At 51.8% G+C, this 25763-nt stretch overlaps 1 protein-coding gene and 1 long non-coding RNA gene across 9 annotated transcripts in view; one reads left to right on the top strand and one right to left on the bottom strand.

The window, feature by feature from the left end:
- Window positions 1-25763, top strand: part of RNF220 (ring finger protein 220) — a 262206-nt gene that overhangs the window by 216985 nt on the left and 19458 nt on the right. For all 5 annotated transcript variants that reach the window (XM_018043334.1, XM_018043342.1, XM_018043310.1 and 2 more), the window contains exons 2-4: window positions 9285-9417; window positions 17676-17721; window positions 21238-21339. In XM_018043334.1, the coding sequence (XP_017898823.1) occupies window positions 9285-9417; window positions 17676-17721; window positions 21238-21339 (281 nt within the window). The remainder of the gene's footprint in view (window positions 1-9284; window positions 9418-17675; window positions 17722-21237; window positions 21340-25763) is intronic.
- On the bottom strand, window positions 251-25692 carry LOC106501978. 4 transcript variants are annotated; one of them, XR_001917502.1, is made up of 4 exons: window positions 25098-25692; window positions 6087-6166; window positions 4978-5202; window positions 251-1278 (listed from the first exon to the last, which is right to left on the bottom strand). It is a non-coding gene; the product is annotated as an uncharacterized LOC106501978 (long non-coding RNA). The 4 variants fall into 4 exon arrangements; XR_001917503.1 differs by having other exon boundaries at window positions 5092-5227; window positions 25098-25691; XR_001295533.2 differs by having other exon boundaries at window positions 5092-5202; window positions 25098-25688.

Raw genomic sequence — 25763 nt, forward strand, 5'->3', positions numbered from 1 at the left:
GTTTCTGACAGCAGAGTAGAGGGAAAGGAAGATGGCAAGGGCATGTGGGCATGAACATGTCAACCCTGTGGATCCTGAGTTTATATGTCACCTGTAAGCAACCCGGTGCTGTGAGGGAGTCTTCCCTATAGCAGGAAGAGGAGCGAGTGAAGAAGATCGTGTACAGTAGATAGATGATCGGACCAGGGGCAAGGTAGAGGCAAGGAACCAGATAAAACCTCCACAACATCTCCCAGCTAACATCCGCATCTTCTGGGGATTTAGCAAGGTCAACATTTATTCATTCACTCAAGGAATATGTATTTGTTTCTACTTAAACTACTAATATCGTCTTACTTTGGGTTACGCCCTCTGCAAAATACTGAAAGTCGAAAGTGTTAGTCACTCAGTCATGTCCGACTCTTTGTAGCCCTCCAGGCAAGAATACTGAAGTGGGTTGCCATTCCCTTCTCCAGGGGATCTTCTGGGACTATAGCAATAAACAAGTTATTCCCTGCCCACAAGAAATTTAGTCTAAAGAGAGTGACAGATACATGATAGGCAACTGTAACATTGTGTGACCAGAGGTAGCACAGGAAACTATGGGAACACAGAGGAGGCACCTAGTGCAGTCTGGAGGAGTCAGGAAAGGCTCCCTGGAAGAAAGAATTCAGAGTCTTAAAGGATGAGCAAGAGTTAGCCAGTCTGTGCAAACGGTCCCTGCCATACCCTTTTTGGTTGCATGGCAAGCCCAAAGCAGAGACAAATAGGCCTCTTTGCTTCCAAGTGACTCTGGAACTGCTAAAAAATATCACCAGACCACTAGCCACTGCCCTGGGGTCTGGGCAGGAGAGTGCAGAGCTGTTTTCAGGGCATCCCTGGGCACTGGCAGATAAGGATGGGCCATAGCTAAACACCCGTCTCTCCTCTGCCCGCCCCACCCCCACCCCCTCGACCAGGGATGCCTATTAATCCTGACAAATGATGACTTACGAACATGTAATGCAAACTGATTCATCATACATTCAAATCTGCCGCCCCGCCCCAGCGGGAGGCCCCAGCCAGACAAGTGTATTACACGGATAATGTATTTGACGTATTAATAAAACCAGCCGCATTGCTCTGGCGCGGGGACTGGGGAATGCCAATATACGATGACAGATCACATATTGATGAAATCCAGATGTTTGGAATCATAGTCTTGGGGCCTTGTTCATATTGACTGAAGGTAAAAAATGCCGTCTGTCAGCAGGTTAACTCTTCCTGTCCCACGCTCACAGAGGCACCAATCACGGTTTTCTGGAGAGAAGAGAAGGAGGAGGCAGACGAGTGAGAGGGGAGAGTGGTGGCTTGGCTGGATGAGGTGGGGTAGATGGTTGTACTGTGGACTCGATGGGTGGAAGAGACACTTTGCATGCCTTATGTTCTTAACCTCTCAGCAGCACACAACCCTATGGACCATGCTCCCCACTCACCCTTCCCTTCTTGCCTTTGATGACATCACCTTGTTTTCATCCTCCTCTTGGCTGTTTTTAGTCTTCAGTGACTAAAACTTCTTCTACCTGTTGGAATTCCTCAGCCTCTTCTTACTGTGCCCTCTCACCCTAGGTGATCTCCCCTACTCTTAAAACTTTTGTTGAGTATTTACCATGTGCAAGACATTATTCAAGGCACAGAGGGTGCAGTGCTGGTGAATTTCAGTCCTTATCTACATGTCAGCATTTCCAGTTCTATCCTTCTAGCTCTGGCTCACATATAGTGCCTACTGAGCATTTTCACAGAGTATGTCTTAACCGTTCCTCAAACTAAGTTCATCCAAAACAGAGCTCATCATTTTCTTCCTTATCAAGCCTACTGCCCTTCCTCCTGTTCCACAAGTCAGTAAATGGTCTACCACCTAGCAGCTGTTCAAGGCAGACAGCTTGGAGCCATCCTTGATTCCTCTCTGTCCTTGAACCCCCATGTCCAGTCCACCTGCTTCTGTTCATCTCATCGTCGTCCGTATCATCTAGCTAGAGCAGGTCACCATCATGTCTCACCTCAGTTAGGGAGATAACCCCCTAGATGATCTTCCTACATTTGGTCTTATCCCCTTAGATCTTTCTCTGATTTGCAGTTAGAATGATCTTTTTAAGATGAAAGTCTGAGATGTCACTCCCCTACTTAAAATTCTTCAATGACTTCTCCCTGTATGTTAAAAATTAATAATTAGCCAAAATCCTTAATATAGTGGAAAGTCCTCTGGGATCTAGCCTATCATCAGCTCTCAGTACTCTGCCCCTTGCTGCTCCAGCCACATTGAACCCTTTTCAGTTCTTCACTGAGGCTTTATTTCTGTACCTTCAAACATGCTGTTTTCTATGTACTATAGATCACTACTCCTCCACTATCATTGCTTGAACTGGTTGCCACTCATCCTTCAAGGCTTTGCTTAAAAATCACTTCTTTTACCTCCCAGGCAAGATAGTCTACTCCCATAGTTCTATGTTCTTCCCTTGTTCTAAAACCATGCTGGGGATATTTGTTGAATGTCTCTATCCACAATTAGTGACTAACCTCCCTGAGGGCAGAGAGTGTGTGTTCATTATTGCATGGCATCCATACTGTAGCAGACCCATCTTGGTACTCGTTGACATTTGTCAATGATTATTGAATCATAACCTAGGTGATAGGCTAGGTAGGTAGGTAGCCAGGTATTGTGCAGTGGTTAAGAGCACTGGCTTTGAAGTCAGACAGACCTAGATTTAAATCTTTGCTCTGAACCTTCCAGCTCTGTCATTTCATTGTTCTGAGCTCCATTTTCCTCATCAATATGATACAAATAGATTATACCTACCTCACAAGACTGTTGTAAAGATTAAATGAAATAAAATAGATGCAGCATTAACCTGTAGCCTAACATATAGTAACCTTCCATAAACAGTTATTATTATTAGGGGGCAGATAATGGATAAATGGATGAATGGTTATATTGACAAACAAACAGGTAAATAGAATGTGGGTATGGATGGCTATGAAGAAGTAGCTCCATGGAAGCTGAAAGGCCCAAGGTGCCTACTGAGTGGTACACAATCTTGATCATAGCAGGGAAGGAGGCTGAATACAGAGCAAGGCCAATCTGGTGTCAGGATGGGGTAGATACAGACACAAACAGCAACACTGTGCCAGGTTCTTACTAGAGATAATGGTGACTCATCTCTTGCACACAGCCCTGATTTAACTAGAACCTCACGATGGTGCTGAGTAAGTTATTATCATCCTTGTTTCAAGAAGAATCTCCAACTCAGAAGTGTTAAGTGATTTTCCCAAGGTCTCACAGCTAATAAGAGGCAATCCTCCTCAAAGACTCTTGGTCATTGGGAAGTGGAAGCTCTTCTACTGGGACAGCAAGAGGGGAAGGGCAAGTCACACATGTGTGTATATACAAACACACGTGTATACACACACGTACTCTTTTTATTATTTATTTATTTGGCTGTGTTGCGTCTTAGTTGTGGCATACACCGATCCTTCGCGGCTGCGTGTGGGTTCTGTAGTTGTGGCTGGCGGGCTTCATTACCCCAAGGTATGTGGGATCTTAGTTCCCCCACCAGGGATCAAACCCACGTCCCCTGCGCTGGAAGGCAGATTCCTAACCACTGGACTACCAGGGAAACCCCACATAGGTACTCCTGAAAGTTCCAGCCTCTATTGCCATATATCATTAGAGTTAGCCTCCCCCTCATTTTAACCCTCCCCATTCTTAAATCAGACACCAGGCAGTCAAACTCTGCCTTTTGTGTTCTGTGGAGAAAAGATGATGAGGTTGGGGTTTGCTCTTTAAATAAGCAGAGAGGAAAGAATGGAAGCCACAGGCAACAGAACTGGGACGAAACCAAACGGGCCAAGCTGGAGAGGCAATCGCAGGGTGGGGAGTTGCAGGGCAGGACGTGGGTTAGTGATCGAGGAAGAGTGGGCTTTCTCTTTGAATGGGACCCTCATCCTCCAGGGCCCAGTTCTGCACCAGGCCTCACCATGGATGATGGGAAAGATGGCAGAGAAGTAGCAGCCCAGCCCCTGAGCTGCCTGCTCCCAGTGGCCAGCAGTTCCCAACAGAGGAGGGCAGCAGAGGGCTGATCTGGGACCCCAGGTACCTGAGGCCTTGATCCAAGGCTTGAGGCCTGGACTGGCTGCGGCCTGGCCCAGGCCAGGAAAAAGCTACTTGTCTTGCCGGCTGCTCCTCAGCAGGCCTGTCCCCACTCACAACCACAGGCAGTCACTTTCTGGTGGAGCCTGGCTGTTTTCTGGTGGGGAGGTACCCCAGAAAGGGGAAGGGACCCTCTGGAGGTCCCACCCCTAGGGAGCCTCCAGGCAGGGCCTGTCTTAGCCCTGACTTTCTGCTTCCTGAGCCTGCGGTGCCCTGTGTGAGACTGTGGGTAGGGCCAGGCCCCTCTGCCGCCCTTTCTCCTCTTGCTGGGGGGATACCTGTGGCAGGCGGAGAAGTGGAGGTGGCAGGCACAGCAGCGGTGGCAGCGGCGCGGCGGTGGGGTGGCGGGAGGTAGGTGCGGTAATGAATGTGGACGGGAGGCGGAATGAGCGATCCATCTTTGCATGGGAGGGGAGGGGGCCGCGCGCCTCCCCCTCGACACACTCACACACTCAATCAGGCGCTGTCAGACCTCCGGCCGCCTGGCATTTTGGTGAAGAATCTCTCAGCTAAAAATTGTTGTCAGTCCCATTTCCTCGTTATCAGTGCAAGGGCTGAGGCAGCGCCCGGGGATTAGCAGAAGCGGCGAGCGCCCGCACCGCCATCCACTGCCGATAACACCCGGCCTCCCGCCTCACCTCCCCCATTCATCATCTTTAGCACTGACAGCCCGTCCCAGTCCCTGTCCCCAGCCCCTCATGCTGCCCACGTCTCCCCACGATGCTGCTCAGCCTGGCTCCTGACCTCCCTGGGGAACTAGGCTTCCTGAAGAGGGAACAGGATTCAACCTAGCACGTCTGACCTGGACCCACCTGTGGCGGAGAGCTTTGGTGGGCTCAGGGGTAGGGGGCCACCGGCTGGAGTGAAGAATGCTCAAGGAGAAGATGCGTTCTGACAGCCTGCCCCTGCTGGGCTGGTCTGCCTACCTGCGATGCTGGCAGCAGTGTTGGAGAAGGCATTCCTGCATCAGACGGGCAGCTGGACTAAGGATTTCTGGAGGCCTTCCAGTCTGAGACGGACTTCCCAGATTCTGGAAACTGTGGAAGGAGAGCCCGAGGATGCCTCGGAAGAGTAGGGGGTTGAACAGTGCCTTCCCACCCCCAAAGGCCCACAGCCTCCTCCTCTGGGCCATCCCCAGCGGTTTTATGGCCCGTTTTATGGCCACTGTAATGGCCCAGGTCAAAAGCTTCAGGGAGCTGTATTCTGGGAATTATGCAAACGAGGAGCAGGCCCAGGGCCAGAGTATGGATTTTGTCATTAAACCTGGGCAGGCCATGTCGTTAGTGCAGTAAAACCCACGTCATGACCACAGGTCTCAATATAAAATTATAGGGAACACAGTGGCGGAGGGGAAGCAGGGTGCCCATGGCCATGCTGGCACCCCCTGAGAACATGGGGATGGGATGCAGGCTGGAGGCTGCGGGGTGCCCAGGCTGATCCCTGTGACTGATCTTCCTGAAGTTGGGAGCCAGGAAGAGGAACTGAGGCCAAGCTGGGAAAAGTAGAAGATCCCTGTGGCAGGAAAGCAGATGAACTGAGCACAGGTATATGGGAATGCTAATGCCTGCTTCCAGGTGCAGAGGGAGGAACTGGGGCTCTGGCAGCCCTAAGAACCATACATGGTACCCCAGGCGGAGGGGGCTGAAACCCTGATATTTCCACCACAGCTCTGACCTCATGTCCTAGGTCCTAACCTTTCTCTATTCTCGTCTCTCACCATTTCCCCCTTCTGTCCAAGCCCCTACCTCAATGCTCGATTTCAACAGCCTTGTCAGTTGTCCCTTAGTCACCCTCCATGCCTGCCAGAAAGCATTACCACCCTCCTCTGGCCCCTTCCTGCTCCCCCCATCACCACCACCACAAGCACCCATTCCTGCCTCCCTCAGCCCTGACTAAGGCTGCATGGACTGCAGTCACTGACCTTCTTTTCCAGTTTTCTCGCTGGTTTGTGATCTTCTTGAGGCCAAGACTGTGTTTTCTTTATCTCTGAGCCCATTTCTCCTAGAATAATACATGACATAGAATAATTGTTTGATAAATATTTGATGAATGAATAAGTAAATGAAGCAATGAGATCATGAGCCAAGTAGAGGGGTCCCTGCCCAGTTCTGAGCCTCAGTTTCCCCATCTGTAAAATAAAGATAATGGCTTCAAGAATTTCTAGGGTCTCACTCTCCTCTGAGATTCTCTAGCTGAATGAAGATTATTATAGAATGAGTCTAGAATCCTCACCTCCCTACTCCTAGACCAGGGCCACATCTGCCTTTTTTACTCAGAGCTGCCTTTCAGCTGTCCCCTGAATATCTGGGGCACAGCTCCCAGGGCATATGATCAGTAGACCCCTTCCCCTCCTCAGAGACCTAGCCACACTGACTAGAGCCACCCCTACCTGACCCTGCCACACACAAAGCCTCCAGAGCAGACATCCCAGTTCTGCAAAGGTCATCTGGCTTCTGGGACAATCAGCTCTTCATTTCTACCTCTCTTCCTTCCCTTCGTCTTCTCCACTATTTTGTTTCATCACTGAGAATCTAATCTATGCCAGGTCTTTTTTCAACTGTCTATAAACTAAAAGATGACTAAGAAATAGTCCCGCCCACAAGAAGCTCACAACTCAATCATTCATTCATTCATCACTTTGCTCCCATTCTCTGCCTGGAATTCTTCTTAGGCGCATCTTAAATTTTGTTTCTTTGGTTAAGCCTTCTCTTTTTCCACTTCTCAAAACACATATCTGGGATGAATCACTCCCTCCTCTGAGCTCTCAGCTGATCTAATCTGGGCATCCAGGAGAGCTATACTCTTGTGTCAAAGGAAGATAGGTTTTTGTGTTCAGCCTAAATGGGGAACTCCCTCAGATATAGGGTTGCTAGACCTAGCAAATAAAAATATAAGACATTCAGGTAAATTTGAATTCTAGAAAAACAATGAATAACTGTTAACATAAGTATATCCTGTGCAATAGTTGAGACATACTAAAGTGAAAGTCACTCAATTATGTCCAACTCTTTGTGACCCCCTGGACTACACAGTCCCTGGAATTCTCCAGGCCAGAATACTGCACCAGGTAGCCTTTCCCTTCTCCAGGGGATCTTCCTAACCCAGGCATCAAACCCAGGCCTCCTGCATTGCAGGTGGATTCTTTACCAGCTAAACCACAAGGGAAGCCCAAGAACACTGGAGTGGGTAGCCTATCCCTTTTCCAGCATCCCAACCCAGGAATCGAACCAGGGTCTCCTGCATTGCAGGTGGATTCTTTACCAATGAGCTATCAGGGAAGCTACAAAATGCCCAGTTGAATTTCACATAAACAACTAATATTATTTTTAGTATAAGTTTCCCCCTTTTGCCATGGAAAACTTACACTAAAAATAATATTGTTTATGTGAAATTCAACTGGGCATTTTGTATTTAATCTGGCAACCCTACCCAGTCAACTATCTTAGTCATCACTGGTGTGGACTTTATCTCTCTAAAAGCTGATTTTGACCCTCTCCAAGCATCAGAGGAAAGAAGAGGCAGGGAGAAAGATCTGACCTTAAGCTAAAGAAGCATTCCTTCCTACAATCAGAGTTTACATGGATAGGGATGTTTCTAGATGAATAGAGCTCCTCAACCCTGTGCCTATAAGCAAAGACTAGGGGAGCACTGGCTGGGCAAAGTGGCAAGGATGGGAGTTTAGGAATCCCATGAAGTGCACTAGGCAAACTTCAGGCCCCTTCCTAGCACAGTGAGCTCTGGTTACCATCAGGGACAGAGTTTAGGCTCCCAGGGGGCCCCCAAGTCTTATAGCCAGTGCTAGATCCACATGTGCTTGTGTATTGAGGGCACACAATTTGAAGGGCATTTTGGAGGGGGAAAGCTCAGAATCTGCTAGACTCACAGCAGCCGGTGAGGTTAGCCGAGTGAGGAGTGAGACCTGAACTGGGAGAATGTAGAGTCCAGGAATACTGAAGCAGAATGGACAGGACTTGGTGGTTAAATGAATGTGGGAGGGGGAGTAAAGCAAGGAAGGGGCCGAGGGCAAAGTGAAGGTTGCTGGCTTGAGTGACCAAGTCTTTCACTGAGAAGAGCACTGGGTCTTTGCCGTCGCACATGGACTTTCTCCCGTGGCGTGCAGGGGCTGCTCTCTAGCTGTGCACAGGCTTCTCATCGCGGTGGCTTCTCTTGTTGCTGAGCTGGGCTCTAGGGCACATGGGCTCAGTAGTTGTGGTGCACAGGCTTGGTTGCTCACCAGCATATGGGATCTTTCCAGACCAGGGATCAAACCTGTGTCCCCTGCCTTGGCAGGTGGATTCTTAACCACTGGACCACCAATGAAATCCAAGTATTTGATTCTAGATGGTTGAGTTTGAGATTCTTGTAGGACATTTGGGCATTGGTGTCCATTAAGTATTTGGCTATAGGGGTCTGGAGAACATGGGAGGGATCTGGGGCAGAGAAATGGATGTCAGCAGGGCACAGGTGGGAGTGAGAGCCAGTAAGAATACACAAGATGGTCCCATAGGCAGAGAGAGGAGAGGAGAGGCCATGGAAAGGAGCATGGGGAAAAGAGAGGGGCTGGGGGAGAATGCTACCCTGGTCCTTTTCGGTCTTTCCCACCCAACTGTGAGTACCTCAGGGCAGGGACTAGATCTGTGTCCCCACTGCTGTGCACTAGGCCTGGTTCAGCACAGACATCAGACAATGTTTGTTGAATGACTGCAAGAACGATCCCTTTTCTCCCTCTTTTCTTCCTTCTGCTTTGGAAAGTGTGAAAGCAGCGAGGAAAGGAGTGACAGAGGCGGCCCTGGATATTCCGGGTGACGCTGTGATTAAACCAAGACCTGCTTCACTAACGTGTGAAATGAAGTGATCAAGGTTTGATTGCACAGAGCATTGATTGTGTCCTGATAGATTTCCGAGAGGGGCAGCTGGCTGAGGAGGTGCTGTGCACGGCCACAGCCTCTGGAGCTGCAAAGCGGAATAATGTTCATGGGCTCTGAGACCCTCAGGCTCACCCTTCCTCCAGGCCAAGAAGCCCTAGGAGGCAGCAGAGGCTTGGGGTGGAGGATTGGGATGTGGCGTTTCTCTCCACATATAGCCCAGCTTATATGTCTGTCTCTCCTTCTCTCACCAGGTAAGAAAAAGGCAGCAGCACTGTTTGACAGCCAGGCCCCTATTTGCCCCATCTGTCAGGTCCTGCTGAGGCCCAGCGAGCTACAGGAGCATATGGAGCAAGAACTAGAGCAGCTGGCCCAGCTGCCCGCCAGGTAAGCCACCTGCCAGAGGCCTCCACTCAGGGTTCTGGCTACCAGGTCCCAGCCTCTCACAGGCAGCAAGACCCTGCTGCCATTCTCCACCTGGCTTTCAGTCCTCAGCTCCTCCGGCTGAATGGTGCTGCCTTTCTCTTCTTGCTCTGTTTCTGGAGATGTGAGGAGAGTGAGCCTTACATCTCAAAAAGGCACAAGAGGACCTGGAAAGGGGAGGAGCCTCAGAGCAGGGTGATGGAAGCAGGGACTGGGACTGGCAGCTCCCCAAGAAGTGCAGCCTGGGGTTGCCATCCACCTTCCCTATGACTCTCAAGATGTGAAAGGTGACAACCTTGAGACTGTGCTCAGGCGTGTCTCCCTTGCTCCACCCCATCCTCCTTGTCCCTGCCTGAAGGACCGGGTGGAGCCTCCTCCCAGAAGAGCCAAGGTTGTCAAAGGGAGCAGAGAAACAAATTACCCCAAAGCTTAGGGGTTTAAAGCAACCATTTCATGATGCTTATGGTCTGTGGGGGTCAGGAATTCAGACAGAACACAGAGCGGGTGGCTTGTGTCTGCTTCACCCTGTCTGGGGCCCCAGCTGGGAAGGCTTGGTGGCTGGGAGCAGGGATCACCTGGCTCCTTCATTCACACGTCTGGTAGTTGATGTTGGCTGTCAGCAGGGACCTCAGCTGGGGCTGTAACCAAAGCACCTACATATGGCTGCTCCTTGTGGCCTGTGAGCATGATAGCTCACAGTGTGGCAGCTGAAAGCATGAACGCAAAATGTTCCAGCCAGTGAGATTGAAGCTGGATCACCTTTTATTAACCTAACCTCAGAAATCACTTAATATCACTTCTGCTATACTCTCTTGGCAGTATTAACCTACCCAGATTTTAGGGACGGGGACATGTACCCCACCTTTAGATGGAGAAGGGGCAAGCTCCTCTTACAGAAGAGCATGTGGGCTCTAGCCACTCTGGGAAATACAGTCAGCCACTGGGAATAGCCTGCCCCACGATTCCCAGTCCACAAACCTGGATCAGTTCAAATCAGCAGACTTGACTGATCCTCCTTCCTCTACCTTCTCACCTAACCCCCCATGCAGGGTGCAGGGGCCCAGAGGTGAACCAGAAATCGTCCCATGTAAGTTGGTGTAGCCACTATGGAGAACAGTATGGAAATTCCTCAGAAAACTAAAAATAGGATTACCATATGATCCAGCAATGCCACTCTTGGGCATATACCCAGACGAAACTATAATTCAAAAAGGTACATGCACCCCGAGGTTCATGGCACCACTATCACAATAGGCAAACCACGGAAGCAACCTAAACGTCCAGCGAGAGATGGATAAAGAAGAGGCAGTGGATATACACAGTGGAATGCTGCTGAGTCATAAAAAGGAACAAAGTAATGCCATTTGCAGCAATACAGAGGCAACCAGAGATATCATACCAAGTGAAGTTAGAAAGACAAGTATCATATGATGCCCCTTATATGTGGAATCTAAAATATGGAACAAATGAACTTATCCACAAAACAGAAACAGACTCACAGAGAGAGCAGGCTTGCGATTGCCAAGGAGGAGGGAGGGAAAGGGACAGACCTGGAATTTGGGGTTGGTAGATGCAAACTATTACATTTAGAATGGATAAACAACAAGGTCCTACTGTATAGCACAGGGAACTATATTCAATCTCCTGGAGTAAATCATAATGGAAAAGAATATTAAAAAAGAATGTGTGTGTATGTATATATAACTGATTCACTGTGCTGCCCAGCAGACTATATGGTGTACAGCGTGTATCGGCACAATGTTGCAAATCAACTATACTTCAATTTAAAAGAAAGAAAAAAATGGTCCCACCCTCAGGAGCTCATGATAGGAGTAAGGAGAGCCAGGCATTAGCAACCTTGAGGGACGGAGACCGCTCTATGGGACAGACAGGAGCTGTGGGTTCAGAAGGTACTGAACCCAGCACAGAGCAGAGAAGGCCTCCTGAGGGAGGTGAGGCTTGGGCTGAACTGAAGGCCAAAACACTACTTATCTATTGCTGTGTTACAAATTCTCCCCAAACATCATGGCTTAAAAACAGCAAACGCTTAATATTTCACAGTTTCTGGGGGTCATCAATTCAGACACTGCTTAGTTGGATAGTTGTGAGGGGTTGTGCCATTTCCTACTCCAGGGGATTTTCCCAACCCAGGGATCGAACCTGCCTCTCTTGCGTCTCCTGCATTGGCAGGCAGATTCTTTACTGCACCTCCTGGGAAGGGCTACCACTGGGGTAGGTAATAATTATTAACTCCATTTTACAGACGAGGAAACTGAGATACAGAGAGGTTAAGTGACTTCTCTAAGGTTGCACAGCCTGTAAAGTGGCAAAGATAAAGGGTGGAAACTAAGCCCATACTGTTAACCACTCCCCTTTCCCTCAGCAACACACACCCAGGACTAGCCTAGAACAGAGAGCGGAAGTAACATCCTTCTACAGCTGAGTTCCATACCTTGGTTGTGCAGGAGTGCTTCTGGGTAGAGGACTTCTCAACAGAAACTGAGAACAGAGGCAAAGATGGAGGGACCCCCCCCGCCCCCCCCCCCGCAAGGGTCTGGAGAGTGGGGGCCCGAGCTCTCTTTCTGCCTCCTCACTGCGGGCCACACCACAGCCTAGCCCCTGTGGCCCCATCCACGCACTGCCCAGGGCATCCACTTGTGCCCACAGAAGTGTTCCACCCCCACCCATGACCCTCCGGCAATCCCTCCTGCCCCACAGCCTCTCAGACGGTCCCCTACTTTCAAACCTTTTGGCCCCGGTCCATTTCTCCGCTCCCCGCCCCCCAGCCTTCACGGGTGTCCCACCCCTCACCGTTAACTCACGCGTCCCTTACTTCTGTGCCCCTCGTGTTCAGGTCCAGCCCAGCACCCCCTAACCCCTGGTACGTTTCCCCCCCCTCCTCAACCCGGTGTCTGACAGCCGGACAGCGGGATCTGCACAGCAAGTGAAATTCCCGTCGGATCGATAAAGCCGAAGCGCTGGCGGCGACGGGTCGATGGTTTTATCTGTCTCGGCCCCGCCGCGCCCGGCGCGCTGACAGTCCGACCGGCCGGCAAAGGCGTTCAAGGGCAGCCGCGCCCGCCGCCCCCTCCCCTCGCCTGTACGCCCCCCCCTCCCTGCGGCCGCTGCGCCCACCGGACTGCAGGCTGGACCTCCCCGCCGCCGCCCTCGTGATTTATCTGGATTTTTAATTGGAAAAAATTTGCGAATTAATTGATTTCAGGAACTTGCCAATTAACATTGTAATTGGGTGCGTGATAAATTCCCAAGGAGCGTGTCAGCTCCCTCCGGGCTGAGGGCCGTGGCGCCCGGGTGGGCGGGGAGGGCCCCCAGCCTTGGCTGCCCTTGCCCCGCCCCTGCCCGCTTTCCGGGAGACCGGAGGGGAGGAGAGGAGGTTGCGAGGGCTCGGAGACCCCCTCCCTCCTCTTCCCCACCTCAGTTCCGACCTGACAGGGGCCTTTGACCAGGTTATTTCACAGACGGGGAAACCGAGTCCTGCGGGAGGGCAGAGCCTGTGCGCGCATCGCTCAGAGTGTTCTGGGCAGAACCCAGGTGAGGGCGTCCCCAGCCACTGTGGCCTCCCCAGCTCTCTAGTCCGCCCCTCTGTCCCCTTCTCGGCTCCCGTCCCTTCTTTCCTCTCCTCTCCTCTCCAGCTGTCCCCTCCCCCTCTCACCCTCCTCTGCCTCCTTTGCCCCCACCCCTTTCCCTCAGCCTGGCCAGCTCCGGAGTCTGTGGATGCTGCTGCCAGGGTGCCCGTCCTTCCATCGCCCTCCCACAGGGTCAGTCCCAGAGACGCTCCTCTGGGTGGGCCTGGTTTGCGCTCTCTACCCCCTTCTACCCAACAGCACAGAGCACGCTCCCCACAAAGCACGCTGCTGTTTTAGACACACCTAAGGGCTCACACTGGTTGGGCTTCCCTGGTGGCTTTGCTGGTAGAGTCCGCCTGCAATGTTGGAGACCTGGGTTCGATCCCTGGGTTGGGAAGATCCACTGGAGAAGGGAACGGCTACGCAGTCCAGTATTCTGGCCTGGAGAATTCCATGGACTGTATAGTCCACGGGGTCACAGGAACACAACTGAGTGTCCCCAACTAGGGCTGGCTGGTTTTCACAGACACCAACACAAATGTATGTAGACAACATACAGGCACACACCCTCCCCCATTCCAACACATCTACATGTGCTCACACCTACCCCCTCAAAGAACTACTTCCCATGGATGCTCATCCCCACAGGCACACAGGCAGATAGACCCAGGAAGAGGAGTCAGAACTTCTGCTGGCAAAGCACTCACACTTCTCAAAACACTTGTACATTCGAGATCAGAGGCCGTGCCCCCACACACTCCCTCACCTCATCCTCTCTCTTTACCCCTCAGTCCTGCACAGGCATTCCAGCTGACCCCAGGATTGAGCTAGCTGGACCAAGAACAGCAAAGTTAGATTGGGGACAGATAGTGGAGAGCCTTCAGTGCCAGAGGGTCACCTTAGGGTGGGGGAATTAGATCATCTGTGAGCTGGAGAAGCTTAATCAGAGAGCTGAGCTGTAGAAGAATCGCTCTGGAGGTGGCATGGAGCAGAATTTGGGGGTAGAAGCAAGGAAGCAAGTGAGGAAGTTAGGCAGGATCCAGGGGACAGATCGTGAGGCTCACCTAGGACAATGGCAGTGGGAACAGAGAAGAGAGGGAATGGTGAGAGACTGGTGGGGGACTAAGCAAGAGAACTCAGCTGATTACTTGTGGGGCACTTACTGACTTCGCTTTCTGACGACTCACAGGAATGGTGTCGATGGTGGTGAAGCAGGTATCGGAGGGAAGGAGGAGACTGTAGACAGAGCTCTGGGTGCCCTGAGCTTTCTCTGGGATGGTGATAGTGTGGGGAGTGGACGTGGACAGACAGACAGACAGGCAGGAACATAGATGGGAGCTGGAGATTGATGGGCAGGTTGGACAGCGGTCCCCAAACTTCTCTGTGGCCCTCAGACAGGAGTTTCTACCCAGAAATAGGAAAAAACCTTAGACTCTTTCAGAGATCACACAGAGCTGAAACTGAGACTTGGCTTGGAGGGCCCTGAGCTCGGAGACCTTTTTCTGGTGGCTTCCTCAGCCACTCTGAGATCTGGTTTAGTCAGTGTTTTAAAGGGGCTGGAAGGAGCCAGAGGGAGGCTGGGTGACTCTAGAGGAGAGGCGGGGTGTGGAGATGGCAGTGCCCCCACCCCCACTTAAGCCTTATTTAAGGCCGGCCTCGGTGTTTGGTTGGGTAATGAACTAGATAAACAATTCCCCAAATAGATTAAAACGAAGTGTAACTTACAAAGGCGGCTGGTGATGATGGTTTATTCCCGGGCAGCACACCATTTCTTTATTTCCAAGGATAATTCAGTGTAAATCACCTTAATTAAAAGTGTCAGCCCAGCCCATGAATATTGTACTTAGGAACGCGTTTCCTGGGTCCCAGTTATAATTTAAAACCCATGGATCACTAGGCAGCGAGTGACTGAGAAGGGAGGAAATCGTTGGGGGCGGGCTGTGGAAACTGGGAGGGACGAAGGCAGAGCCGAGTGGATGGGCTGGGCGGGAGCCTGGCTGACAGCTGCTCGGGGCTCGGAGCTCTCCTCTCCAAGGTGGGCCCCTCACCAGACTCCTCTCTGGGGGAAGCAAGCACACTTGGAGGTGATCAGGTTGTTGGAGGAAAGGTAGGGAGGGCGGGGGGAGGGGGGTGCTTGCTCAGGGAGAGGGAAGGAGTCTGACCAGTCCAACTGGAGGGAAGGTGGAGAGGATTGCAGGAAAAGATCCAGAGGACTGGCCACGGGAGAAGCTGGACATTCTGGCCCTGAATGTCTTCATTTCTGTTCACCGGCAGAGTAAACAAAAGCTGAGTCAGCAGAGCCCTCCCCAAAGTGGAGAGAGTAAAAGAACTCAGAGCTCAGCCCTCCATCCTGAGTGTCTTTAGGAGGCAGTGGGGCCAACAGAAAAGCAGCACTCTGGACTCTTGTCAGATAGGAACGCAAGTCCCGAACCCTGCCTGGGCTGTGTGAGCAGTGAGGTGCCCCCCGGCCCACCAGTCAACTCCAAAGTTTTTGTGAAGATCAAAGCGATGACACACTTGAAGTTCCTAGCCCATGCCTGTCGCGTGTGGTGGGTGCACAACAATTGTTCAGTCTTTCCTCTTCCACTTCACCCTGATTCTGCTCAGCACACACTCAGACCTCAGTCCAGGGGCCTGGTGGGAACAGTGTCATATAGTTCCCTCATTTCTCTACCTGTAGGTCCAGGAACGGTGCTGGTAGCAGGGCAACAACAGCACTTGGTAACAGAGTGAAGGGAAGATAACAGGAACAGGCTCACATCTAGTTGTTCCTTAACGGTAGCTCAGTTTCCTCTCTGTATCCCTTGCGCCCGGATCAGGAGCAGGAACATGGGGACCATTTATGAACAAAATGCCACTGAATGGAACCCAGTTTCGTGGTCTTTTCCTGTCTGTGATGCCCCCACTGTGTGACCAGACAGGCATACAGCTGGTTTGTTTTTTTAATATTTTGGCCACATCATGTGCCATGCAGGATCTTAGTTCCCTGACCAGAAATCAAACCCATGCCCTGCCTACCCCCACCACAAGCTATTTTTACACTCAGATCTTAGTCTCAGCCTGCTGCCAAGCTACCGGCCCCTTCACTATGATGCACATCTGCTTCTGTGGGTGTGTCCATGTACGGCTGCATTTGTGGGTGCCTGAGTGTTGGGCGTGTGTCAGCACACGTGGGTGTCTGTACCTGTGCATGCTTGTGTGAAGGTGGGCACGTGAGCAGCTCTTCATCCGGGCCTGGGTGACAGTTGTGAATGTCTTTAAGGACACGGCCCTGGGAACACGATTCTGCCTGCGCCTCTGGGTGCGGGTGCATGTCTGAACCTCGGTGTGACCACACGTTGACAGAATTATAGAGACAATGGGTATGTGCATATCCGCCTTTACACCAGGGTTTCTCAACCTCAGCACTATTAACATTTGGGCTGGGTAGTTTTTTGTTGTGAGGGGCTATCCAGTACCCTCTAGGATGGTTAATCCCCTGTACCCACTACATGCCAGGAGAAAACTGCCCGCTCCCAGCTGTGACGATTAAAAACGTCTCCAAGTGTTGCCAGTTGTCCTCTGGGGGGCAAAATGGCCCTGGATGGAGAACTACTTTATCCAGAGCTGCCTATGCCTTCGCTCACACATTTGGTGTGTTTATGCCTATCCCTGTGGGTGTTCCCTGTCCACACGGCCTGCGTGGGCCCTGGGTGTCTGCCCTGGCTGTCTTTTGTGCTGTATGGATCTCTTGGGTGTGCTCTGCCTAGACTGCTTGTATGTGCATGGGAACCCTATGGGAACCGGCTGTTTCTGCCTCCTGCCGTGTTCCAGCCGGCGCCTGTGTGTGTGTGTGCATGTTGTGTGCATGTGCTAGCACGTGCGTGAATGTGTGAGCACAGATGTGGTGAGCATAGAGGGGGCAGCAGGGCGGGAGGGACAGGAACAGGGATATTAATGTTTCTGAAGTGGATCTGATTTGATACGTCTTGTTCCATTGTCAGCATCTGTTTAGCGGGGATTTGTAATACTTTGTGGCTCTGGATCACTCATGCTTAGCGCTGGGATGTGGCCTTGCATACCAATTTTGTTATTAAACACAGTCCTCGCCTCCCCCACAGCCCATCCATCACCTCCCCCACCCCGGCCCCCGCCTGCTCCGAGCCACCCACCATATTTCAGGGCCCAGCTCCCGCCCGCCTGCCGCGCCCGATGCCGGAGGGCCTGGGGCTGACAAATTGAATCAGGAGGAGATCATTCCTGGCCTAACGCAGTTTGCAGCATGTTGGAGGGAGAAGTGACAAGAGCCATGGCAGTTCCATCACCCCCCTCCCATAGGAGCTGAGTGCAGGCTGGGGACAGGGGGTGGAGGGGAGGGGTAGGACAGGCGCAATCCTCAGGGCTGAGAGCATGGGTCAGGTAAAGCCCCTTCCCTCAGATCCACAAGGCAGCCTGCCATGCCTCATGTCTGTCCCCCCGCCCGGGAGACAACTCTGGCCCCTGGCCCCCGATGGAGGCTGAGCTGGCTGTGTGGGGCTTGGCTGGGCCGAGCCGGGCAACACTGGCTGTCTTCTCCCCCTGGGGTCTTCTTGCTGTTCTCTTGCATGCCCTGGGCAGCAAGTGGAATGGTCACCCTGTTCTCTTCTTTCTTGGCAGCAAGAATTCCCTTCTGAAGGATGCCATGGCTCCAGGCACCCCCAAGGTAGGTGGACAATTGTGTGCTTTTTCCCACCCCTCCTAATGTCGGCCCACCCAGAACTGGTTCCTGAGGAGGAGGAGCTCTTCTTGGATCCCCAGCTGTTTTCAGGGTTTGATCTTCAGCCTGGGGTCTCGGGCTGCCCCGTGCACTCGAGCACATGCGTGCAGTCTGAGTGGGAGCTAGAGTATGCTCATCTGACTCCCTCCTCTTCCAGACAGGATGGGGTCAAAGCCAAGAATGAACCGGGGGAGTGGGGGAACCAGACACTAAGTCTGGAGAGACTCAAAAGGAGGAAGGTGAGCTGCAGCAGGTATAGAAAAATATAGACATGCAGGTCAAGACAGCTAGTGCAAGGCCTTAGAAAGCCAGCCCATGGGATGAGAGCATGTGCTTTGTCCTGAGGGCAGCAGGGAGCCAGAGAGGATGTGGGGCTCATTTGAGACCATCTGACTCTCTGAACAGACACTATGAAAGGGAAGCTTGAAAGCATCAGATGGAGAAAGGAAGAGTGAAGGACAGTGGCTCAAAAGAGGGGCCAGAGGCCTCAGCAGGATGGCATGACTTGAACCGAGAACTCTTATAGGTGGCCACAGAGGTAGACGGTACTGCGTCCCCAAGGGGGATGATGTTTTGAAGCACTGGGGACCTGGGGAGGAAGACTAAACCCTTACTCAGAGTGTCCTCTTTCCCCCACCCCTCAGTACGGTGACATCCTATCTTAATAAATTCTCACAATGACTTGTAAAGGCAGGTATCCTCAGCCCTTTCTATAGGGAGTGAGGAATGAGTGCTGAATGGATGAAACTTACTTTCTGGCTATGCCGCAGGGTTTGTAGGATCTTAGTTCCCCTACCAGGGGATGAACCTGCACCCTTGGCAATGAAAGTGCAGAGACTAAACCACTGGTCCAGGGAATTCCTCAGAATGGATGAAATCAGTCAGTGAATGTGTGTGGCGTGATTAGAGCAGAAGCCAGGAGTCTGGGACTCCTGTGGGGGTGGGGTCAAGAGAAGGCCCCAGAGCCAGGGAAGGAGCGGAAGAGGAACAGTGATGAGTGAGGAGGGGCACAGGAGAGCATGGTGTCCTGGGGTCCTAAGGGAAAAAAATCCCAAACTGCCGGGGGTAGTCAGATGCCAAACAGGAGGGCTGGAGAAGGAGGCTGTCATATTTAGATGTCTTATAGGCACCGGTGACCTCTAAGAGGGCACTTGTGGGAAAAGGAGCCAGAGTGACAATATTACTTCCAGGGGGTTGGCCTGTCTCCCCTGCCGGCCTGTCTAAAGGAGTGAACTCCGCACCTTCATGCACTCAACACAGCAAGGTGGACAGAGGAGGGGCAGGGGACCTAGCCCAGCCCTGGACAGATACAGGCCCTGGCCAAGAAAGCAGAGCCCTCCCAGCCCTAAAGGGAAAAGATGTGGGGGGAGAAGTCACACTGGCTAAGCCTGGCCCAGCCTGCAGTCTTCAATGGCTGTGGTTAAGGGAGACAGGTCACCAGGTCAGGCACAACGACTGACCTGACACCTAAGCGCGGCTGGCAGGGCTGGGGACTTGACCCCAGTGAGGCCTGTGTTCAAAGCACAAACACAGACACAGACCACATCCATACTTGGCTCCCCACATGCACAGATGCACACCCACTCACCTACCCCTAGCCCATCAGAATACTTACACAGGAAATCTTAAACCTGTGCAGATTCCTGCAACCAGCGACGTGTGGATTATTGATAATCAGATTTGGAGGCAATGGCCACCACTTACTTCTAGATATAAGTTCATGCCCTAAAGCTGAGGGTTTCAGGGTCTGTCTTCTGCCTTGACCCAGGCTTTAGGGAAGCAGGTCATGGGTGGAAGAGGCACGAGGTATAAGGTTCAAGCAAGAGACTGAGAGGACAGGGAGAGGGAGGGAGAGAGGAGGAGGAGAGGGCGAGGGGGCCTCAGACAAGATTGATGGCCTCGTTGCCATTAAGAAAAAAATTAGCCGGTGGCGGCTATCATATTAAAGGGTGAAGAAGCCGTGAATTATTTTCTTAAAGATCTTATCGCTTACAATGATAATTTTACCTTCCAAAAGGCCACTTTTAATGAGGCGAAGAGCCAGGCAAAAAGTCATGATTTAATGCCGGGATTTTTTTTTCAAAACACATTTTACTGCTTTTTGGTCCATGTTTAAAAAGCGCCAGTGACCTTTTTTTATTCCGTTTGCCCCAGGTGTAATTCTGAGGCCTCTCAGGGCTTCTAACCTAGAGAGAATGAGAGAGAGCGCGCAAGCAAAAGAGCTCAAGCCTTCTCCTGATGGAGGGGCGGGGGCCCCACGATGTCGTCCCTCCTCAGCATCCTCCTTGGGACCAGAGGAGGAGGAGGACATTGCCTGAAAGCCCACCTCTTCTCTGAGCTGGGAGCTGAGGCACTCACTAGGCCTCCCACTGGGCCAGGGTGGGTGAGGAAGGGGCTCCGAGTTGCAGGGAATCCCACCCCAGACCCTGCCCAGCCTCCTCCCCGATCCAGCTCCTGGGCTGAGGCCGAGTCAGGGAGCCCTGCCAGACCAGCAGCTGCCCCCTCCCCTCCCAGGGCCCTCAGGCGTGAGGATGTGCAGCGTGGCCACCGCATGCGGGTCACATCCTAAGGCTCAGTCGGAGATGAAGGATAAATGGCTGCTCCATCTTTCCCAGATTGCTTTCTTTGGGCTGTCACTGGCGATTTGGCATGGTTTTCTAGGCTGGGGAGGCCTCGGAGGGAATTGTATGCTTCTGGCTCAGAGCTGTGCAGGCTGGAGAAGGTGGTGGGGGGGGGGGCGGGCGGTGCGGGAAGTATGGATTGCTTTCAGGCCTCCAGGCCCCCAGTTTGCAGCTGAACAGGCCTTGGCACAAGCCAGCAAGAGCAGGCTGAACGTGCCATGTGGTATTTAGAATTGCGGAGCTCGCGCAGTTTAAAGCAGACAGTTTATTAATCTAAACTGCAGGCGTATGTAGAAGAGGCCGTGCAGGATTGACACGGGGGGGATTAGTTTTGCTGTGGTTTTTGCTGGGGTCGCTGCCACAGCGCAGGGAGAAGTGGAGCCGGCGCACATCGCTAGCTGCATGGCGGAAACTCATACATACTATTTAATTTACTGTCTCCATAGCAGGGCTGCCACCAGCCTGTATTAGGGGCAAGCAGAGTGGCAGGGATGTGGCCCAACCCTTCAGGGTCCCAGAGTCTCTGCTCCCTACGGGAGAACAAAGCCTATATAGCCCCAGCCCCCTGGGAAGCCTGCCCCACGGGGACAGAGATTAGTTGGGGTGGAGGAGACTGGACCCTCTCCAGGGGCTTCCACCCATCCCCAGGATCAAGCCATCCTCTCCCACAACCAGACTCTGGGGTCTGACCGCATCCCTTTAGAATCTCAAGTGTAGCCTCCACCCCTCTGCCCTCCTTTTCTCTGCCTCTCTCCTAAAAGCTCCATAGGACCGGACACCCTAGGGGATGGACTTTAGGTCTCACTCAGCCTGAGGCCATGTGTCCGTTTTCTTCTTTCAGTCCCTCTTGTTGTCTGCTTCCATCAAGAGGGAAGGAGAGTCTCCAACGGCATCACCACACTCATCAGCCACCGATGACCTGCACCACTCAGACAGATACCAGGTGAGCAGGGGCAGGCTGGGCACTTGGGTGAGTCCTTCAGAGTTAACCCACAGTTAACTCCTCCTCCCCCCAGAAGACTGGGGGGGGGGGAGGGGGGAGGACTGAACTGTATTTGGTTCCCCTTGCATCTAGTGACCCTAAGTGAACCAGAAGGCACAGATATCATAGAATGTGCCTTACATAGACAGACCTTAGGGAGAGATGCCAAGGTCATCTGGGCCTGGGTGGGCTCTTCTGAAGCATCCCAGCCATCTGCCCTCTAGGGTTCAGTGTCATCAAGGACCCAGGGATGTGGCCCAGCATCACCTAAAGACTTCACACTTCAAAAACCAGAATCCCCTGAGGAAAGAGCCATCAATTCTGCCAGACCATAGTGTTGGGCAAGGAGGGGTAGAATACTGCCTGTGAGTGCCTTGGGCAAACAGGATAGGAATAACCATACAATCCTCAAGCAGCAAAGCAGGAGGGGACTTAAGGGGAACATTCCAGCTTATCCAGACCTTCTTTGTGGAGGGAAGGAAAAAGGGCTTCCCTAGAAGCTTGTGTCTGAGAAGAGACAGAGCCCCACCTGCAGGAGCCCCAGTCAGAGGGTGTAACACAGAGCCTGCTCCAAGGAATATGTGCCTAAATGGCAGTGGGGCTTCTCAGGGAGCTGTGATGTGAAAAGGGAAACGCAGCCCTGACTGATGCAAAGAGACAAGGTGGTAGGGACCTGTCATCTGGGGCACGGAACCAGGGTCACTGCTGGCACTCAGGAAGCCTTTCCTGGAATTTGAGGTCTTCTCTCTGGGTGCCTCTTCCTCCCCACTGACACAGCTTGGCATCAGGGTACAGAGCTTGGTTAGTGAAATACCACGTACAGACTGTACACCACTTTCCACTGGCACCTCCTCTGTTCAATGCTTCTGCATGCGACTCAAAGTACAGAGCCCAAAGTTTCAGCTCTGGGGAGGGATCCCTACTCTTGTGAGCCCTAGTTTAAGAAAGGCAGTCAGTCCTCACCTAGACAATCCTGCTTCGAGATGGAGCAATAACCCAACTTGAGGGAATTCTGGGATAGGGAGATAGGGCTCCATCTGAGAATTCCACTCCCAAAGGAAACAGAACCCTGCCTTTGGAGGCTCTTCTCTCTACTTCAGCCACAGCATCAGCCCCACTATTTGCTGAACCAGGGAGAGTAACCATCAGGCACAGACATGGCATGCTAGACACAGGCTAGGTGTGCTAAGGAATGGCACCAAGGCCTCCAGGGCCATACACGTTGATTTAGATTCAACCTGTATTTCCAGCTTCCATTCCTAATACTGCCTTCTATGAATCCTGTGGTCTATGCTCGCCAGATTAATGCTAACCACTCCTTGGCTGTGCCATTCCTTTCTTGCCTCTGTGTGTTTTTACACATGCTGTTTTTAATGGGATTATTTTATCCCACCCTATCAAATTTCTATTTATTCTTCAACAAACTGCCCCAATCTCCTCTGCTCTAGGAAGCCTTTCTGGATTAGCATTCTCTTCTCATGACCCCTGCATATCCCTGTCATTGCTCTGATCATCCTATACTGTGATCACCCATTTAATGTTTCCGTTATCTACAAGTATATAACAAGCCATCCCCGAACTTAGTGGCTTAGGACAACTTTGATTTCTCATGATTCTGTCAGTTGACTAGACCTTTCCTCATTCATGAAGCTCATTCAGCTGGAGGACTAGCTGGGCTGGAAAGTCCAAAATGGCCTCACCACATGTTGGGAGATCAGGGATCTTGATTTTCTTCCATATGGTCTATCATTCTCCAGTAGGTTAGACTGACTGCCTTACTTGGCATTCTCAGGGTAGTTCATGCCAAGAGGGTGAAGGCCAAAGCTGCAAGGGCTCGTGAGGCCTAGACTCTGGAACTCTGAGGCCTAGACTCTGGAACTCACCTATCACTTGGCAGAGCAAGTCACAGGGCTAATACATAATCAAGGGATGAGGAAATGCAGCTCATGATAGGAGGAACTGTGAAGAGTTGTGAACATACTTTATCTATCATGATGAGACTCACTGTTGTATTATATTGGGGCGGGGGGGGGGGGCCGGCACGGCTCTCGAAGGCAAAAACGTGTTATCCTTCTTTACTCCCTGGCTTTACTCAACCATTTATCTAGTATTCATGCTCAGTTCAGTGTCCTTGCCTTCAAGGGGTTAGTTTGCAGATAAATAATTTCTAAATACTTTAAATGCTATGATGGGAGTGTAAATAAGTTTCTAGGAGAGCACAGTGGAAAAAGAAAAATCAGAATAAGATTCACGGAGGAGGTAATGACTGAACAGAATGAGCAGGAGTTCACTTTGGTGGACAAGGAAGAAAAGATATTCCCGACCAAGGCAACAGAATGTGCAAAGGACACAGAGGTGTAACACAGAATGATGTATCTGGGGACCCACCAGCAGCTCAGTTTTGTTAGAATGAAAAACACAAGGGGAACTGGTAGAAGGTGAAGCTCGAATTCCCTGATCTATACACAATGCCTGGCATGTAGTAGTTGCTCAATTATATTGTTTAAAAAAATCATCAAACTTGGCTTTGAAATCAGAGGGGACTGGTTTCTGCTTTGGATTCCCATTTACGTAGCCCCTGCTGGGTTACCTAACCCTTTAACCATTACCTCACTTTACCCTCATAGCAACTGTGCAAGCTAGGATTCATTGCCCTATTTATTGCTAAGGAAACGGGCCTAGAGAGAAGTGACTTTTCTAAGCACACATATATGTTAAGAACCAAGTCAGCCTGAGTCTGTCTGGCCCTGAATCCTAGATTGCTTCCCAGCCCTCCAGTTGGGCTCAGGAACTTCCCTCATAAACATCCTCCTCTCCTTCCTACAGATTTCTTCTGCATGCCAGACCCTGTGCTGGGTGACTGCATGGAGATGAGATCCCAGGGAGAAGGGACAGGTCCAAACAATCAAAATATCCAAATTCAAAGTGAAGCCAAGGGACTGTGAAAACTAAAGAAGGAGCAACTAACCCAACATTGGGGGAAATGTGAAGTCTTCCCACCCAGAGTCCTGTAGGATGAACAACAGTTAACCAAGCAGGTTAATGGGTGCATGGAGAATATTCTACCCCAGAGTGCAGAGTATGGCGTGCTCAAAGAGCTAGGTAGCTCTGCAAAGCTGAGTGTCAGGAAGGCAAAAGGACAGAGCAGGAATGGTAGAAGAGAAGTCTGGAGAAGCAGGCAGAGCAGATCAGAGATGACCTGTATGCAGATCATCTCAGTGGAGAACCACTGAAAGATTTAAAGGGGGAGAAGGAAAGAGGGTCAATTTTGCACGATAGGAAGATCACACTGCATGTACTGTGAAGGACTGGGTACAGAGAAAAAAGCTGGAGATCAGAAAGCCAGATGGGTGACAGCTGCAAATTTAGAGAGCTCAGTAAGATTATGAACTACAGGAGTAAATCCAAGATAGGTATAGGGACTGAAGAAACACAGGGATGTCTTGCCTATGCCAAGTGCTGTGCCGAGCTCTGGGTTCACTCATGACTCACACAAGGTCCTGTCCCTGGAGTGGTTTGATAAAAATCTGTATAAGCCATACTAAGAGTAGAGATGAAGTAGAGAGGAAATGATATTTTTCAAACAGGTCTAGAAGGATACGTAGGAGATACACAGAGGTGGAGATGAGAAGGTTTAAAAGACCTTTAAAGGTAGACTCTCTGAGATGAGAGAATTGAGCGCGAGAAACTGAAGGAGGGTGGGATCAAGTACGACTCACTTCCAAGTTTCTGGTGTGGGCACACCAGAGTGGATGGTGGTATCCCGTTAGGAACTGAGAATCCTGGAGGAAAGCACTTGTTTGAGGGATGCTGGGTTCCAACTCGTGGGTGTGCGTTACCAGTAGCAGCTCCAGGGGTTGTCCAGAAAACAGCTGAAATGTCTGGAATCCTCTAGTGTCCAGACTGCTGAAATGCTAGGGACTGGGGGCTGAACAGTTGGGACTTACGGTGGCATGACCCGCGGCGATCAGGAAGTCCTACGCCACCTCCCCAGCAAAGGGGTAGCGGCGCGGGAGGCGGGAGCCGGGCGGGGCTCCGGGACGGAAGAAGCCCCGCGCTAGGAAGGGGCGTGGAGTTGGGTGGGAGGACCTCGCAGCCGCTAAAACCGGGGCGGGTTGGTTTTGGCGGGCGGTGGGAGGAACCCCTGGGCGGCCTCAGCCTGTTGCTGCCCCAGTGCGAGCAGCTGTTTCCTGGTCCTGGTCCGGCAGACCCACCCCTCCAACCCCCACTTCTTGAACTTTCACCTCCGGCGCGCGACGGCGGCGGGTCACATGACCAAGGCCAACATGGCCGCCGCCGCCGCTGGGAGCTGAGGTGCCGCCGCCGCCGGGCAGCCGGGGGGAATCCGCCCGCATCGCCGCCCTCGCCGGCCGGGCGGCCGCGGG

The sequence above is a fragment of the Capra hircus genome, chromosome 3, assembly GCF_001704415.2.
Source record: "Capra hircus breed San Clemente chromosome 3, ASM170441v1, whole genome shotgun sequence".
NCBI classification, from domain to species: Eukaryota; Metazoa; Chordata; class Mammalia; order Artiodactyla; family Bovidae; genus Capra; species Capra hircus.